We start from the raw sequence: 17,995 nt of genomic DNA, 5'->3' as shown, positions 1-17,995 counted from the left end.
TCCCGGGTCGCTCTTTTCAAACGGCGTCTATTCTGGGTTGCTATCATCACTTTCCGATTCAGTGTTGAGTTGGCGTTGGCGTTGGCGTTGGCGTTGACAGGTCACCACTCCGGTTCAGATTATATACATATGTATATCACTTGTTTGAATACTCTATTCCTCAATCTTACATATTCTGGAGGGCCGGATACTTGCTCAAGATGCCTCGATATATCAGAGCAACCGCCCACGACCGGTAAACCACTAGTACCGCTCTAGAGGGTCATACCCTTGAAAGCCCTCACGATGAACGTCACGGCGCCTTCAATGTATTCGGGACGGATGTAGGTCAAGTGATAGAACTGACAGGACCCAGAGTCACAGACCTACATTTCATTGTCAGCATGGTCGGTTTCCCACCCTGGTATAGCACGATTGGTAGACTTACAGGATCGCCCTTTGCACAGATCTGCAGCACGTTTGCCCTCAGGCCGTTGGGGAACTTGTCTCCAACTACGCCCAGCCTCAAATTTGGGTCTCCAAACATGACAACCGACTTGATCTTGGGGAATAGAGAAGTGGGTAGTCTGTCCGCCGCTCGGTGCATGATGCTTGCGCCTTGCGAGTAACCAACCAAAGAAAAGGTCTGATTGGGGCAGGCGGAAGACTGCGAGGTCAAGCGCTGAACAATGTCATCGACGCCTTGCCTTCCACCGGAAATGATTTGCGAGCTGGCTGGGTACTGAGAGAACTGTAGTTAGTGATGCTATGTTCGAAGCACTATTTGAACATCGTACCTGAACCGGATATCCCTGTACTCCAGAGAGTTCCGCTGAAACGTTGCTCACAACAGGGTCACCAACGATGACGCCGTAGGTTGGAAAGCTAGGCTCGCTGGTTCCGCGAGCTAACAACAATATCAATGCTACGAGACAAATTCGCGGTTTTTGGACTGTGGCTTACCAACGAGAATCTCGTAGTCTGAACATCCGTCGGGGACATCGCCAGGAACAATTGGAACTGGCTCCCCAATTTCCACACCGCTATCAGGCAGCTCGGGACATTCCTCTTGGGCAGACGAGGTGGCAAAGAATGCAAAGGCCATAAGAGGAGCAATGGAAATGTAGCGCATCTTCATGGGCAGTGAACTTGATCTGCTCGTGTAGAACTTGCTGTTACACACATCTTGGAAGGAGTCAACAGTGCCTTATAAGCTTGCCAACCTCGAACACAATTTCCATGCCTATCAAGCGTCACCGGAAGATACGGCGAGGTTGAGTGGCATTGTGTCGTTGAAAGATTGGATGACTCTGGTGGCTGAAATGGGACCTCGGCAACTGTGACATGTTTGACAAGGGTGTCGATGGTGTTGCGATCATCTGCACAAAACATCTTCTTGGCTATGTGAACCTTTAATCTATTCAATTTTTGTACCGAGGCATAGTTGTGGCCAGTTGGAAATCGGGAACGATATACCATGGGAACTTGTGTACGTTTGACAGTAATGTGTAGCTGTAACATACACGCTACAACGATTACGTTCTTTTGAGTTGCTCACGGCTACACATCACCAATCTTGAATACAGTCGTCTTTTGTCTAGGTCGAAAGCAATGACCGTCAGTATGAGGTTGGTGCATGCCTGAGGTATCGATATTGCTGTGGCTTGCGACCGCGAAGACTACAGTAAGCAACAGTTCATCGCAGTGACGGGACGCCTAATCCCATGGTCCCACATATTTCTGCGTGGACGGGTACAAACGACGACAATCCCGACCTAGCTTTCCATCACGGCAAGCCAAGCCCGATCAGCCGCAAGGGCCTGCGACACAATTCGATGAGTTCAACCTTGAAAAGATCCCGTTCGCGTCGAATTGCCGATGCACCCCAGATGATCTAAGAGTCATGCGATCGTACATCAGGAGTTGCCGAGGTGCGTCGATTGCTCTATGAGCACCTATTGGTGTTTCTAAACTCCTCCAAGATCAGTCCAGTAACTACCGGGAGTAACGTTTAGGATGGGCCCTGTATCTCGATCTGCCATCTCACACACCAACTTCTAATCTAAGGCTTTACTTTTCCTCCCCGTGTCTTGGTATAATACCACGGCCTTGGCCACTTGGAAAGAAACTCCTCAGGTTGTAGCTAATTGGGTAGTGAAGAGGAGTAAGAGCTGCCTCGGCTCAAGCACCAACGTCGGCGAACTGGTCATGGAATACACCAAGATATTGATGGTGAGACGAGATCATTCGGGTAGAGAGGAGAGCGTGGGATGAGAAGGGGAATTGAGAGAATCGTGTGTATAAGTATGAGGCATCTTCACCTCATAGTCATCCGGCAAGCTTCAACAGCGAGCTTCTTCTGCCTTTCACTCACTCTCTCTCTCTCTCTTCGTCTTCGCCTTCGCTTTTCTACGCCGTATTCTCTCTACCAAACACATCTTTCGCTCTTACTTTCATCATGATGAACACCATCATCTCCATCCTGGCTTTGGCCCTTGCCTCTTCTGCCACGCCTATCGCGCTCCCCAACTCTGGATCTGCCGTGGTCGCGACACGTCAAATCTTCTTTGACCGCACTAGCTTGACGGAGAATGAGTTCTCCAGCCGTTTCGGTGGCGGATGTAGGGATGTCATCTTTGTTTGGGCTCGAGGATCTACCGAAGCGGGCAACATGGTAAGTTATCCGATGGTTGGGTGGTTGTTTTGTGGTTTAACTTGCGATAATAGGGCTCTATCATCGGTCAGCCACTAGGCGATGAGCTTCGCCGCGAATACGGTGACGACCTGGCTATCGAGGGCGTCGACTATGCAGCGCTGCTTTCCACCAACTATTTGCCCGGCGGCACCGATCTCGTCTCTGAGCGCGAGATGCGCGGCATTCTTGAAGACATCAATAGTCAATGCCCTTCGGCTATCATCGTCTGCGGTGGCTACTCGTATGTTGCGCCCTGTTTCCAACTCATTCAGAGACTAATCATGACCACAGTCAAGGTGCAGCAGTCAACCACCGTGCTATCGAGGATCTTTCCACCAGTGTCAAGAACCAGATCGCGGGTGTTGTCACCTTTGGTGACACCCAGAACCGCCGTGACAACCAGCAAATCCCCAACTTCCCCCGCGACAAGCTCCAAATCTTTTGCGGTGGGCTTATTCGCGACACGGTTTGTGACGGTAACCTCGCAGGGGCTGTTCTACTTCCTCATCTCAGCTATGGCGATGACGCGGAGGAGGCTGGCGAGTTCTTGATTGGAAAGATCAATGCGGTTCGTGCTGCTAAAGCTTAGTTTACTTTATGTGAACATGAAAGGCTTTTCGCGTGCTTTTAATTGCTAGAGGAACGCCTAAGGCTTAGGGGGGTAGAAGGGTAGAGAAGGCGAAGTAAATGCAAAATCAAACAAACAACCCCTTAACCAGTCCCTCAACAGCATCATAAACCTGACCTTCCTTCTGCCCACCAGTCGCCCTCTCAGTGATCACCGGAATCTGATCCTTACCCACCTTGTAATTCCTCAAATCGCTATCCAACCCCAGATCCTTGACTAACTTCAGCACCCTATCGCCAACCTTCTCCGCATCAGTCTTGGAATCACCAGACGCTGATTCGCCGATGAAAGGAAGAAGACGCGCAACTTGCTCCGCTGCAGCGGGGTCTTGAGCTTTGAGCTTGACCACATGCCCGAGGGTGAGGCAAGACGTAATGCCGTGCGGGATACTATAGGGAGAACCCAGTGCGTAACCGAGAGCGTGAGACAGACCGAGACCACCCTTGATATTATAGCCCAGAAAACCCAGGGAAGCGAAAGCAGCGAGTTGAAGCTTTGTGATCACATCTTCGTCTTTGGGGTTTTGCTTGTACTTTGGCAGGGCTTCGAAGAGGGTGGCCGCGGACTGTAGCGTTAACCATCTGGCAGGCATCTCGGTGGCGGTGGGATGGTATAACAGCTCGATCGCATGATCCATGGCACGAAGACCTGTTGACATCCACAGGCGCTCGGGGGTGTGCAGAGCGAATTTGGCATCGTAGATTACGCAATGCGGAACGAGTTCTTTGGCTCGCACACCCGTCTTGACACCATCGGATTGCGTGTAGCCAGCCATCAGGGTGCATTCACTTGCGCTGAGCGTGGTGGGGATCGCGATGTGGTATAGATACTTTCCCGTTTTCTCGTTCAGACGGTAACTGATGGCCTTGGAGCTGTCGATTGGGCTTCCACCACCAATGGAGATGACCGTATCGATACTTTCGTCCTTCTTGACTAGATCGGTAGCTTCATCGAGTTGGGCGACAGGTGCGTGTTCGCCGATCTTGGAGAAGGTGCCTGCGTGCTTGTTTCCCAATAGCTCTTCGACTTGCTTTACCAAGGGCGTCTTGCTAGCAAGTGAGTTTCCGGTGATAATGAAGGCTTTGCTTGACTCTTTTGGGAGGCATGAGAGGAGATGCTGTTTGACTGAGTCGGCGCCGTAGTGCAGTTTTTGAAGTTGCGTCGGTTGCCAGAGACCGGAGAGGGGGTGGTTCGTTGCGTCTGTCATCTTGGGCTTGGTCTTCGTCGAGCTGAGTCGAATGCTCAAAGGGCGTCGGTATCGAGTACCGAACGGGTCGATCTTGGTGGGTGTACAAAGCAAAGAGTACTTCAATGAACCGTGTATGGACTTGGTGACGATCGATTTAGTGATGTTGGTCCCGCGTGTGATGAGGAAACCTTGTTTGACTGCAATGTGAGATGGAGTCATGGGAAGAGGCTGTTCGATTTGAGGTTAACTTCGCGCATGGTCAAAGGCCGGAAGCCAACGGTTGCAAGGCCGGCAATGACGTAAGACTTTAGCGGGTCAACATTATGAGGTTATCCCGAGGTTCAGATAGCGGGGCACGGAGCAGATCATGTAAACCCATAGTGTAGCTATCATCGAAAAGTAGTCCGACCTCGATAGACCTCTCTACGAATTAGGGCCAAGAGTTGTGGCATGTACAATTTTGCCATGCAACACTCGATCACGATATAGGCGAATGCAAGGACGGTAGCATGAACATTTCAAATCGTAGATTGTAGAGCGGAGAAGTAAGCGGAGTGCTACCATCTCGCGTCTCTAGACTATGGTACATTCATGACTCCACCATTATATCGTCCCTTCCACATCGTGTCCTGACCACCAGAGGATATCACTGTTTCGTTAATTCCGACGTGTACCAAGGATCCGTAAGGGTAATAAAACAAACGCTAATGTGAGAAGAGAAACCGTCGGAAAGTATGATACAGAGATGCTCAAACATGTGTAGGGACATGTACACGTCTAGACGTGACCTAAACCAGACCAATCATGACAGGATGCAAGACGCCTACTTTTGGACGTAACGAAGCGATCAACAAGAAAGACAAAACCAGTGCTGAACGATCAAAGCATTTACTGCTTCTTCTCGCCCTCACCCTCAGGCTGCTGAGGCTGCTCGCTCTGGTTTTGGCTCTCGGAGCGGGCCTTGTGCATCTGGTCGAACAGGCTCAGGGAAGCGTTCTGGAGCTCGTCGGTCTTCTCCTTGATCTCAGCGGCGGTAGCAGAGCCCTCACCAGACTGGCTCTGGGAGATGAACTCGCGCATAGAAGCGATCTTCTCCTTAATCTTCTCGGCCTCAGCCTTGTCGAGGCGGTCCTCGAACTCCTTGAGGGCCTTCTCGGTGTCGTTTACGACACTGTCAGCGCGGTTGGCAGCCTCGATAGAGTTCTTGCGCTCCTTGTCTTGCTCAGCGTACTGCTCAGAGTCCTTGACCATGTTCTCGATCTCAGCGTCCGAGAGACCGGATCCGGAAGCGATGGTGATAGACTGGTCCTTGTTGGTGGACTTGTCCTTGGCGTGAACGTGGACAATGGAGTCAGCGTCGATGTCGAAGGTGACCTCAATTTGGGGTACACCACGGTGGGCCGGGGGGATGCCAACGAGCTGGAAGTTACCGAGGAGCTTGTTGTCGCGGACGAGCTCACGCTCACCCTGGTAGACCTTGATCTCGACAGCGCTCTGGAAGTCAGCAGCGGTGGAGAAGACCTGGGACTTCTTGGTGGGGATAGTGGTGTTGCGGTTGATCAGACGGGTGAAGACACCACCGAGGGTCTCAATACCGAGAGAGAGAGGAGTAACATCGAGCAGGAGGAGGTCAGTGACTTCACCAGCAAGAACAGCACCCTGGATAGCAGCACCGATGGCAACAGCCTCGTCGGGGTTAACCGACTTGGCGGGGTCACGGCCGAAGATGCTCTTGACAGACTCGGTAACCTTGGGCATACGAGTCATACCACCAACGAGGATGACCTCAGAGATGTCGGTAGCCTTCAGGTTGGCGTCCTTGAGGGCCTTGCGGACGGGCTCGACGGTGCGGCTGATGAGAGGGTCCATCATCTTCTCAAGCTGGGAGCGGGTGAGCTTGGTGTTGATGTGCTTGGGACCGGAAGCGTCGGCAGTGATGAAGGGGAGGTTGATGTCGGTCTGCGAGGAGGAGGACAGCTCAATCTTGGCCTTCTCGGCAGCCTCACGGATACGCTGGATGGCCATACGGTCGCTGTTCAGGTCGATACCCTGCTCCCTCTTGAACTGGTCGACAAGGTGGCGGACGAGGGTGATGTCGAAATCTTCACCACCAAGGTGAGTGTCACCGTTGGTAGACTTGACCTCGAAGACACCAGCCTGGATCTCAAGAATGGAGATATCGAAAGTACCACCACCCAAATCGTAGACGGCTACGACGTTGTCGGTGGCCTTGTCAAGACCGTAGGCGAGAGCGGCAGCGGTGGGTTCGTTGACGACGCGGAGAACGTTGAGACCAGCGATTTGACCGGCGTCCTTGGTGGCTTGACGCTGGGAGTCGTTGAAGTAGGCGGGGACGGTGACGACGGCGTTCTTGACGTTCTTGCCCATGTAGGACTCGGCGGTCTCCTTCATCTTACCAAGGACGAAACCTCCAACCTGGGAAGGCGAGTACTTCTGTCCTTGGGCCTCGAGCCAGGCATCACCGTTGGTGTGCTGGACGATCTTGTACGGGACCTGCTGAATATCGCGCTGGACCTCAGCGTCGGTGAACTTTCGGCCGATGAGACGCTTGGTAGCGAAAAGAGTGTTCTCGGGGTTGACGACAGCCTGGCGCTTGGCGGCGATACCGACGAGACGCTCGCCCTCCTTTGTGAAACCGACGACGGATGGGGTTGTGCGGCCACCTGCGGATTGAGTCAGCGGGATGGCCAATTTGGCTGAAAATCTAGATGAACGTACCCTCGGAGTTCTCAATGATGCGAGGGACCTTGCCCTCCATGACAGCGACGGCGGAGTTGGTGGTACCCAAGTCAATACCAATGACTGAGCCCTTGACCTTCTCCTCGCCGCCCTCAGCGTACCCGCGAGTGAACATGGCGGGGGCCCTGAAGGCGGGTGTGCGTCGCGCCGCCGAAGCCGCACGCGGCAAAAACTATGATGAGGTCAGAGAATGTTAAGATATGTTTAGATGCATGCAATTGCTTACAGTCCGTGATAATCTTGAGGACAACATTGTGGATGTGAGAGACGCTGCGGGAGGGAATGCAAGCGACAGAAGATTGGGTGTAGAGATGGATGGTGGGAGGGTGATGGTATATATGATGTAGTGATGGAAGCTTTGACGATGGACAAAATTCTCGGAGAAGATTCTAGCTCGTTTTGGTGTAAAATCGCCGCCCGAGGTTCCGCTGTAAATGTCTGTGCTTCTGAGTTGCTACGAACAATTGCGCATGCAACCTAACTCCGGAAGATGAGGCGAAATGCACTTTTTGCCAGTGGGCGACGCTGGTGGATGACGCGATGACGGCCGCTGCATTCCGTGTCATGGCCCTCGCCGTGCGTCGCGGTGCTCAGGGCTTGGCGCATCTCGCTCGCGTGTGGGGAAGATGCTTGACCATGGTGACGCCTGGAGCACCGCGAGACACGGCGACTCTGCCAGCCCACCCTACCACATATCCAACGCACGCCCACATAGAACCTACGCACCCGCTGCATTCGCCCTCGAACCTGTTTGCAGCCCCTCCTGTCAAAACCTCTAGTCTTCTGCGCTTAGACAACTTGTGACGTAGAGTGCCTGCTGCTACCGCTGAGCCTCACCGGCTCCACCCAGCATCGCAGAGACATGCGGCCTTCTCCTGCCTGACCGCAAACTATGGCCGTCGATGACTTCCTGAGCAGAGACACCGAGACCTTTGTCTTGGCTCACAAGGCGTACTACCCGACCAAGATCCCTATCGCGTGAGCGCCAGCCAGACACTGCCATACCATGGGTCGACGCTGACGGGTGCAGACACTATCAATTGCGCCACTTCATCTCGTGCCCTGAACCAGACCTCGTCTACTATGCGAGCGGCGCCGCCGTCTACTGCCTCAATGCGGCTACACGAACACAGGCCCACGTTACTACACTGCCCTGGGAAGCGCGCTGCACAGCTTCAGGCTTCGGCTACGTCTGCGTGGGGGGAGAAGAACATGGCAACTTCGCCGCCATCAAGGTGACCGGCTTCCCCCCAACAGATCCCTCCGACGTCGACGCCTCGTTGCCCCTGGACTTCCAGCACCGCCTGCCTCGACCACCCATACTAGGTGCAGCGTCGCGCGTACGCCTCGAGAAGATTGGAACCGATATCGTCAACTCCATATCCATACACAAGCTGCCGGCTGAAGGCAACCGCCAGGATGATGTCGTCGCAGTCCTTACCAACAACGACAAGACGGTGCGCATATACTCTCTTACACAGAATCTGGAGCTGGCAGTCATCGACCTGGAATTTGCGATGAACCATGCTTCCATTTCCCCCGATGGCCAAATGCTCGTGGCTGTCGGTGACGCCCCCGTCGGCTTCTTCTTCGAACGCACAGATTCGCAGAAGCCTAGCAATAAGATGCGCGAGGGGCAGATGCAGTCGACGCCTCCGGTGTGGACGGAACTAAAAAAAGTAGATCTCTACCGGCCCGCTCATTCCCATGCAGATGGCTACTTTACCACAGCTTGGTCGCCTTCGGGACGTCTTTGTGCAGTGGGATCTGAATGCGGCTACATCACAGTCTTTGATATCGAATTGTTAAAACTCGTCGAGTTTGGTGAAGACGCGATCCTACAGTTGATAAGTTCTACTAGACCGGACAGCCGAACTGGGCCCGGCGCGGTGCGGACAATGCATTTCTCGCCAGCACCGTGGGACTTCCTCATCTGGAGCGAAGACCAAGGTAGGGTGTGCATTGCCGACTTGCGAGCTGGCCTCAAGCTCAAGCAAACCCTCATGTTGGATCCAAAAGAGGAAGGTCTCGAGACTGTCGAGATAGCTGATTTTGATCTCAACCTCAGTCCTGAAATGCATGAGCTACGTAGAGAAGCGGATCTGCTCAGGAGATATCGTCGCGCGTTAGACGGAGAAGGCAATACGACTACCGCGAATGTCGCGAATGAATACCTCGAAACTGACACTGAGCGACAAAGGCTACATCGACGACTGGGTGTCGTAGAGTCGGACAACGATCCACTTGGCTTGACCGTGCGCGAGAGGCAAGTACTTAGTGCTCTGCGAACAAGGCATAGGCAGCCTGAAGAGGCTCGGGATGAGCAGGAAGTAACGCCCCGAAGTATCAACTACACAACTTCTGAGCGACTCAACACTGTACCGTATGTGACCCATAAACTGCTGCGGCAATGTGAGACTGATGAGATGCAGGGAGCCTACAGCTCGAGAGGTAGCCGACGCGATGGCTCGCTTCATGGCAGAAAGGACTGGGCAGACTCACTCACGCAATTGGCTCCAAGAGCGCACAACACCTCACCGTCGGGCTTCCGTCATCGTGTCCATAAACGAAGGCACAGTCAATGCACCAGCTGCCCTCAGCAATATCACTGACTCTGTCCTTACCCGCTCGCCAAACTCAGTACCGGCACACGCGCGTCGCGTGACCAACGAGTTAGTTGCCTCGACAGATGAAGCGTGGCGCACTGTTCAAGATGCACTGGCTGCAGAGCAGGACCGCGCTACAACCCGCGCTACTAACGCACATGCGCCTGGAGCCGACAGCCATGCTACTGCGCCTGAACTTCGCAGCGAGCTTCGTCGAATCCGTCAACTGACGCAGGCACGTGAACGTCTCCGCATCACCCGTGCTGGCCAGCCTATTCTTGAGTCGTACGAGTTCAGCCTAGGTCTCCGAGGCTCAAGCCGAACGACACATGATGCGAGACTAGGCGTACGGACGGCGGGACTCGCCATGAGCCAGGATGGGCGGACTCTGTATTGTGGTACAGAGGAAGGCATTTTCGAGTTCAAGATGAATCTTCACGTGAGGAAGGCGTTCCCTGCAATTACTCCCCGATGATGGATTTTTCTTCCCACTTGCGGTTGCTTCAGACTGGATTTCTTTGTATCGTTGGATTCAACGCTCTCACGATTTTTGAGCTCTTATGGGACGGTCAGGCATTTGGTACGGCGTACAGGTTCTGGCGCACAGCGTGCTTGGTGGGGAGGATGGTAATTGTGTTGTAAGGCCAGCTCTGTCACATTAGGTATACCCGTATAATCAGATAGTCAAAAGCATCCAGGTAATTTCGACAGGCGTAGTGTTGTGGGTTCTTTGTCTGAATCCGGGGTAAGGGCCCACGACGCCCGTAGTTCGGAGGCGAGATAGTGCGGGCGATGTTCGGAGCGAGGGAAATCTGCCGATTTGTTGTCGATGGCGCAATTCCAGCGGTGACTCCCCACACGACGGGCTAACGCAGCCGTGCACATGTCTTTGATGCCGTGTTGTGACACTCTTGCCCTCTGCACTCGCACACCCGTAACCTGAAGCACTTTGACATTCAGACCACTTCGCTTCTGGTCTTGCTTTGCCCTACATCGAACGGTTTCGTCATCGCCTCAACGCGACGCCTGGAACACGTGCAGCCCCGCCACTCGGCTTCAATCAAGCCGGTAACGCGGACGCAGAACCACCGCAATGGCTGGAGAGAGCTCCAAGAAGGCCAATGCCGCTGGCAAGGCGGCTATCCCGCTCGACCTCGACGGCCACAACCTCCCGCCATCGCCCGCGCCCAGCTCGCCCCGTAATGGCCGCAAGTATGCCCTCATGACGGAGCTGGTCTACACGGAGAGCAGCGACCAGTACAATGCCAGCTCTGTGCCCATCTACCAGGTATGCGACACTCGATGCTCGTCGGAGTAGCAGGTGGCGGCCTAGGGCTAACATGCGCAGTCGGCGACCTTCAAGCAGGAGTCCGCGACCGGCGGCGGCGGCGAGTACGACTACACACGATCCGGCAACCCTACGCGAACGCACCTCGAGCGACACCTTGCCAAGATCATGAACGCCAACCGCGCGCTTGTCGTCTCGTCTGGCATGGGCGCTCTCGACGTCATCACCCGCCTGTTACGACCGGGCGACGAAGTCGTGACCGGCGACGATCTGTACGGCGGAACAAACAGACTGCTCAAGTACCTCTCGACACATGGCGGTATCATCGTGCACCACGTGGACACCACAAACCCAGAGAAGGTGCGCGAGGTAGTGAGCAACAAGACGGCCATGGTCCTCCTCGAGACGCCCACGAACCCTCTGATCAAGATTTGCGACATCCCCGCCATTGCTAGCATCGCTCACGCTGCGAACCCCACCGCCGTGGTCGCTGTCGACAACACCATGATGTCGCCCATGCTGCTCAACCCGCTCGATCTCGGCTCCGACATCGTCTACGAGTCCGGCACAAAGTATCTGTCCGGTCACCACGATCTCATGGCAGGTGTCATTGCCATCAACGACTCCGCCCTCGGAGATCGCCTCTTTTTCACCATCAACGCCTCAGGATGTGGTCTCTCACCTTTTGATTCCTGGCTGCTACTGCGCGGTATCAAGACCCTGGGTGTTCGCATGGAGAAGCAACAAGCAAATGCCATGCGTGTTGCCACATTTCTTGAGTCCCACGGCTTCAAGGTCCGCTATCCTGGTCTCAAATCGCACCCACAGTACGATTTGCACTGGAGCATGGCACGCGGCGCTGGCGCTGTGCTGTCCTTCGAGACCGGCGATGTCAACATTAGTGAGCGCATTGTAGAGAGCGCAAGGCTCTGGGGCATCAGTGTCAGCTTTGGCTGCGTCAACTCCCTCATCAGCATGCCTTGCCGTATGAGTCACGCCAGCATTGACGAAAAGACCAGAAAGGAAAGGAACATGCCCGAAGACATCATCCGATTGTGCGTAGGCATTGAGGACCCCGAGGATCTTCTGGATGATTTGAGCCGCGCTGTAAGTCCTTTCCTCTAAGACAGGTTCCGTTTAGTTGCTAACATGTGTCAGCTCGTACAAGCTGGTGCTGTAAACATCACAACCGATGGCTTCCGCGCTCTGGCGACAGAGGCTCCTGTCACAACCCAGCCTACAGACTCTGTCCCGGCTCCAGCAGAGTCGTAGATACCCGTCTCTTTTAGTCACCGCTGTCCTGCATGCCATAGCAGGTTTAACGTGATACCTTTGATCCGCATGTTGAAAGACACATATCGGTTTTACTTCACAACTTTCTCTGACCCAGTCACCTCTGTCATTGCCTTACTACAAGGCAGTGTTAACGTGATATTCGTCCAATTACATTAGATCAGCATAGCACATGCGTTGCTAGCGGGAGTTCTTGCGGAATAAAAAGATCTCTTTGTCGTTCAATGAACATGTACATCGATTGGTGCGCCTGTGATCTCTGTGACTTGGTGCGGCTCCGAATTAACCCGGCGTGTGCTTACTCGACTGACTCAAGTCGACAAGTCGATGTGTCGGCATGTTGCTGACATCGAGCTCTGCGATCCGACGGTATTCCGACGATTTCCGCCAAGCATGACGCCACGTACCTATGGGAGATCCGGAGCCCCGTGCCTTTATAGCTCAGCGCACGCCAGCCATCCTATCACTTGGTACTTGAGCATCACAACCATTAGTTTGTCCAATTATCCGAGTCCCCTCAATTTCTTGCATTACAGCTGCTGATCCTACGACTTCCTTGCGCTCATCCAAAACGCGCCTCAGACATAGTCTCTCGTGCTATCGCAAGGTGTACCTGCACATCTGAAACAGCCTCAGGCACGCCATAAGACTTGCCGTCCCAGAAGAAAGGAAACGATCACACGACCCTGGCATTACCCCAGACTTCGGATTCGGTTCACATTTTGGCCTGGGGTGACAATCGAGGCTTCATCTCATTGGAGATAATGTTGCACCACCTTCTCTACATCTCCAGCAGCTCCATAATCTTGACACTGTGGTAGTAACGGCAAGCTTTGGTCCATGATGGTACAGCTCTTAGACTTGCCCCGCGAATTGCGCGATGCTATATACACAGAGCTGCTTCTGTCATGCCGACCGCGTCCACTGCTAGAGGATACCAGATCAGACACCGGATGGTGCCGCATACAGGAGCCTGAATCGCCTTTCTCACTTGGCTGTCTAATCGCATCACAAGAGAGGCCGCCTACATGTGCTAGCTTCCTGGCATGCAGCCGCCAAGTGAATGAGGAAATGATGCAAATCATCGGGAGAACGAAGCGGAAGGGGCAGCTTGCTGCACGCATGGATTGTTTTGAAGTTTCCGGCACATACCATTTTACGTGGCTTTCTGCGCCGCTCGTCGCAACAAAGAAGAATGATTTTCGGAAGGAGCAAGAGGGCGGAAACGCGTCACTTGGTGATGTCTTATCGAGCTGGGCATCATTCTTTCTTGCTCCCATCACAAGTCACCTTACAGGTCTGACTAGCAGAGTGCCCGCATCCAAGGCATACACGACGACTATCGAGCGGCTATGTATGGACATCAGAATTCTGGAGCCGAATGTAACAGCTGAGCTTGCTCCTTACAACCGGACAGCTTGGGAAGTGTGTGCAGCGCTCCGACACATATTCGAGCACGGCCCGGACCCCGTGTCTAAGAATCGAAAGATCGCTTCTATTGACGAGGTCGTCCTCAACGTGCTGCCCCAAGAGACTCTACATGGTACCCCTCTCATGTACAGATCAAGATCGCTGTCGACGACATTGATACAAGAATTCCCTAAGAACTGGACAGATGTAATACGTGACCAGTTGGTCAATATCTGGGCCAAACTCTGGGCTGCAAATGACTTCAACACGGTGGATTACCAGGCACGATACTATCGCATGCTGCTAGAGAAGATCAACAAAGTGCGCGTCTGCGTTGATGGAAAGACATTCAAGACAAGAGAATTGGCCATCGAGTTGGAAAGAGGGAGAGCGGAAATGAGGCGGATTGCGAGGAGGTAGCCAGCCATCGAAATAGTCAAGGGCTTTCCTTCCTTTCCTGGTCAAAGTGACTCGAAGCGGTGAGAACGAGCGGCCGGAGATGAAGCGACTGGGTGAAGGCTCTGTGCGCTTTCGATGTGTCTAGAAGTACAATCCATGAAGCAAAACCCGTTCTGTGGATTTGTGTAAATGCACATACATCGTACCTGACATACCTGACACATGCTTTGGGCGGGTTCATCAGCGCATGGGTCTCTAAGAGGCAAAAAGCAAGCTATGCTCGCGGTTCCGCGTCGCTACGGGTGCGGCGTAATGGCTAGCTTGCCACGGCCTCGTCGCATGCCAATGTGCCAAATTGCACGCCCGAGCAGTGTTCCCGATGCTCTAGAAATTGCTGACGAGGCTTTTTCACGTTGAATCGTTCGCGAGCACGCCCATTGGTGCGATGCTGTCAGGGGTAATCTTAGCCTCGGTTCGGCACGCCCTAGTCTAGACCTGCCAGCCGGGCTTCGACATGAACATTTCCTGACACAAAGGTCTTGTCGATCGAACACGAAGAGCCCGCACCAGCATGCCCTCTTTATGCGAGAACCTTTACGCCAGCAACAGCCTATGGAGTCGCTATCGATAGCGCCCCGCACACGCGCGACTACAGTCGGACGATAGGTACCCAAGTAAGGCAGACCATCGCTGACTACACCAACGTTCAATACGTCCAGTGGCGTGCTTGGCACGGCGAGATACGTTTCGTGAAACAGGGCTCCGCGTGTCGCCCCTTGCTGCTTCAAGCTGCGCCCCTGCCGTCATTCGTCGCCATCTTCAACTTTACGAAGAGACTCCACTGCACCCCACACTCGGATTGGCCAGACCGTCGCCCATCTGGCTCAGGGGCACAATGTGCCAGACGGCCCCTGCATGCCAACGTGTGTCGCGGATCGCATGTTAGACCATGATGGCGCTGCCAAAGGTGCGGGAGCGAATCCCCGTGGGCGCCATGGGTTTGCGAGGATTTTTTTGTGCGAAGGTGCAGATACGCGTGTTTTATATTTAATCATTGGGTGGGAGATCTTTACTCCTGGCGGGAGTGGTTTGTCTTCACTTGCCTTCATTACTCACATTACCTCACCTACCTCTTGCTTTTGTCACACTCTTTCCTCATCGTCTTTAGCATTTCTTGCTTTCAGTCTTTACAAAAGCTACACCAGCTCTCCATCTACATCACTCGCTCACTCGCATTGACCATATCCTGTCCTTTGAATAGCATTACTGCTTAACACCACTTCAACTGCTGGACGGTTGCTACGCTGATTCCGATACTTACGGACAAGATGGCGGCGTCTAATGCTTCGACTACGAAGACGCTTCGCCCGGATAATATTGAGATACCACCACCTTCATCGAGTGGTACGAACAAGCCAGCAGAGGAGTTTGAGGGACCCATATCACCGCGGTCATGGCGACACCGTACTGTTACGTACCAGGTTCCCTCAAGAAGGGTAACCAACGGCAGCTTAGATGCTGAAGATTACTTTGTAGGTTTCTCTTCAATATGATAGCCTTGCATCTTACTAACAATCAACAGATCGGTCCTCGTGACATGTCCAAGCACAGCAAATGGCCATACTTCATGCGAATGCACGGCTCGGTCTTTCCCAAGATGATTTTACCACTCACAGTAGTAACTCTCTGGTCGACTCTCATCACATGCGTCTCTGAATTCATATTTGAGCTCAAAGTCAGCACTCTTCTTCTGACCGTTCTTGGTTTCGTCGTTGGTCTTGCCATTTCTTTCCGAACAAGCACCGCATACGAGCGTTACACCGAGGGCCGAAAGTACTGGAGTCAGTTGATCTTTGTTAGCCAAAACTTGGCAAGGACCATTTGGTACCACACTTCCGAACGCGAAGGCGACCTCGGAAAGGAGGATCTTCTCAACAAGCTCTCTGCGCTCAACCTTCTCAACGCCTTTGCCTGCTCTGTCAAGCACAGGCTCCGTTTTGAGCCTGGTATCGACTACCCCGATCTCCGCGACCGCATTGAGTACCTGGACACTTTTGCGCGCGCTGCTGAGCTCGATATCCCCAAGCCAGGCGACAAGAAGAAGATCAAGGCTGTTGGTGAATACCTCGGCGTCACATTCGCCGAGTCGAACCCCCGCAAGAGGATCAAGCGCTCCAAGAAGCCTCTCGGTAACCTGTCTCTCGAAATCCTGAATCATCTCTCCTGCTACGTCCACAGCATCATCGACAACGAAACTCTCAAGGTCGGTCTCTACCAGAACCAAGCCATTACCGGTGTTGTTCAGCTTAACGAGGCCCTCACTGGTATGGATCGTGTTCTCCAGACTCCTTTGCCTATCGCCTACTCCATCGCCATCTCGCAAATCACGTGGGTCTACGTCATGATGTTGCCTTTCCAACTGTGGGATGACCTCCGCTGGATCACCATCCCCGGTTGCATCTTCGCCGCCTACATCATGTAAGTCTCAGCCAATCAGCCATACTTAATCAACGCTAACAACCTTTAAGCATCGGTCTCTCAGCCATCGGTCGCGAAATCGAGAACCCCTTCGGTCACGACGTCAACGATCTTCCCCTTGAAGCCTACTGCGAAGAACTCGAAATGGACATCGACACCATCACCGCGCAACCACCTCCCGCTGCCGCTGAATTCATGCGCCGCCCAGGCAACATGCCCATCTGGCCGCTCAGCCAGAAGAACTTCGAGTCCTGGGCCGGAAGGAGCAAGCAGGATATCCGCGATGCGCTGATGACGAAGACAAAGGCGGATATGGCGGTCCGCAAGAGCTTTGCTGTTGCGAGGGAGAGTGAGAGCGAGGAGAAGGAACATCATGGGTTGCAGCAGCAGCATGATGCGTAGACGGAAAAGCAGTGGAGTTGTGCATTCGCATTTTAGAAGCGTTGGGCGCTGGTCAGGTGTTTATGGGTGTGTTCTTTTATCTTCCACCCAGGTTGTGCTTTCGATTCCACAAAAAGGGTTTCCACATCCCGCATAGCGTGGAAATTATACGTGGCAATACTAGCCTTTATTACACTGTGTTACTGTTTTCTCAAGTCTAGTGCCTATTTGGATGGGGATCTTTGCTTTCGAGGTGCGGACTACCGAGCCATGAACCCGTATATTTTCATTGCTCCGAATTTGTACTATCGTCGTCGGATAACCCCGGTTGGTCAGCTATTGGTGACCTAGATATGGTGTTGGATGAGCGCTGTTGACTGTGGACAGACTGATGGACTATTGCAAGTTGCATGAAGACTATTTCTCCACCCATGTGGACATTTGAGATGGTTGCAACAAAGCGATCATACAGTTGGCATCAGATGAGTATGCGCCTGCAACCTATGTGTGCTTTTTGTGGTGTTCGTCGTATAAGCGACGACGAAGGAACTCACAAAGCATCGTGCCTGCCCTAGGCTAGCGCGTGATGGCGCTTGGGCGTATGACGTCGCACCTACCCTACGCTTCACATCTGACGCTTGGGACGACTGCTCACATGCGGCCCAGGCCATCATTCATCCAAACGGCCCGTCTGCGTCAGGCGTGAACTAATGCACCCCTCTTACTTTGCGGGTCTGATACGCCTAGACCTGCTAGCATCTGGCATTTCTTTCACACTTTACAGCTGAGCTGAACTTGGCCAAACCTCACCCAGGCAACATCTTCAATGTCTGCAAACACAATGCCGGACCCACCGGCTACTTCGGTCATCACACAGACAACCGCGACA

The 17,995-nt window shown here is 53.5% G+C and overlaps 7 protein-coding genes across 7 annotated transcripts; 4 read left to right on the top strand and 3 right to left on the bottom strand.

Moving 5' to 3' along the window:
- Positions 1-254: 254 nt before the first annotated feature.
- Positions 255-1,084, bottom strand: J4E93_006547 (uncharacterized protein; the record flags this gene model as incomplete). Its single annotated transcript, XM_049344460.1, has 4 exons — positions 255-365; positions 428-721; positions 777-886; positions 943-1,084. The coding sequence occupies 4 exons, from the start codon at positions 1,082-1,084 to the stop codon at positions 255-257; spliced, it is 657 nt and encodes a 218-aa protein (XP_049198114.1).
- A 1,566-nt stretch (positions 1,085-2,650) lies between these two features.
- J4E93_006546 (uncharacterized protein) lies at positions 2,651-3,263 on the top strand (the record flags this gene model as incomplete). Its single annotated transcript, XM_049344459.1, has 3 exons — positions 2,651-2,653; positions 2,707-2,915; positions 2,966-3,263. The coding sequence occupies 3 exons, from the start codon at positions 2,651-2,653 to the stop codon at positions 3,261-3,263; spliced, it is 510 nt and encodes a 169-aa protein (XP_049198113.1).
- A 106-nt stretch (positions 3,264-3,369) lies between these two features.
- J4E93_006545 (uncharacterized protein) lies at positions 3,370-4,710 on the bottom strand (the record flags this gene model as incomplete). Its single annotated transcript, XM_049344458.1, has 1 exon — positions 3,370-4,710. The coding sequence occupies one exon, from the start codon at positions 4,708-4,710 to the stop codon at positions 3,370-3,372; it is 1,341 nt and encodes a 446-aa protein (XP_049198112.1).
- A 669-nt stretch (positions 4,711-5,379) lies between these two features.
- J4E93_006544 (uncharacterized protein) lies at positions 5,380-7,504 on the bottom strand (the record flags this gene model as incomplete). The annotated part of the gene is made up of 3 exons (XM_049344457.1): positions 5,380-7,175; positions 7,231-7,423; positions 7,478-7,504. The coding sequence occupies 3 exons, from the start codon at positions 7,502-7,504 to the stop codon at positions 5,380-5,382; spliced, it is 2,016 nt and encodes a 671-aa protein (XP_049198111.1).
- Positions 7,505-8,143: 639 nt separating this feature from the next.
- J4E93_006543 (uncharacterized protein) lies at positions 8,144-10,332 on the top strand (the record flags this gene model as incomplete). The annotated part of the gene is made up of 3 exons (XM_049344456.1): positions 8,144-8,229; positions 8,282-9,634; positions 9,684-10,332. The coding sequence occupies 3 exons, from the start codon at positions 8,144-8,146 to the stop codon at positions 10,330-10,332; spliced, it is 2,088 nt and encodes a 695-aa protein (XP_049198110.1).
- Positions 10,333-10,950: 618 nt separating this feature from the next.
- Positions 10,951-12,417, top strand: MET2 (homoserine O- acetyltransferase; the record flags this gene model as incomplete). Its single annotated transcript, XM_049344455.1, has 3 exons — positions 10,951-11,145; positions 11,206-12,252; positions 12,304-12,417. The coding sequence occupies 3 exons, from the start codon at positions 10,951-10,953 to the stop codon at positions 12,415-12,417; spliced, it is 1,356 nt and encodes a 451-aa protein (XP_049198109.1).
- Positions 12,418-15,575: 3,158 nt separating this feature from the next.
- J4E93_006541 (uncharacterized protein) lies at positions 15,576-17,127 on the top strand (the record flags this gene model as incomplete). Its single annotated transcript, XM_049344454.1, has 3 exons — positions 15,576-15,779; positions 15,830-16,725; positions 16,776-17,127. 3 exons carry the CDS (start codon positions 15,576-15,578, stop codon positions 17,125-17,127), a joined length of 1,452 nt encoding a protein of 483 aa, XP_049198108.1.
- Between the last annotated feature and the right edge of the window lie 868 nt (positions 17,128-17,995).

This window comes from Alternaria ventricosa (assembly GCF_023758065.1).
Source record: "Alternaria ventricosa strain BMP 2768 chromosome Unknown scaffold_11, whole genome shotgun sequence".
Taxonomy (NCBI): domain Eukaryota; kingdom Fungi; phylum Ascomycota; class Dothideomycetes; order Pleosporales; family Pleosporaceae; genus Alternaria; species Alternaria ventricosa.
Note: the sequence above shows the minus strand (reverse complement) of the source record. Positions and strands in the feature narration are given on the sequence as shown.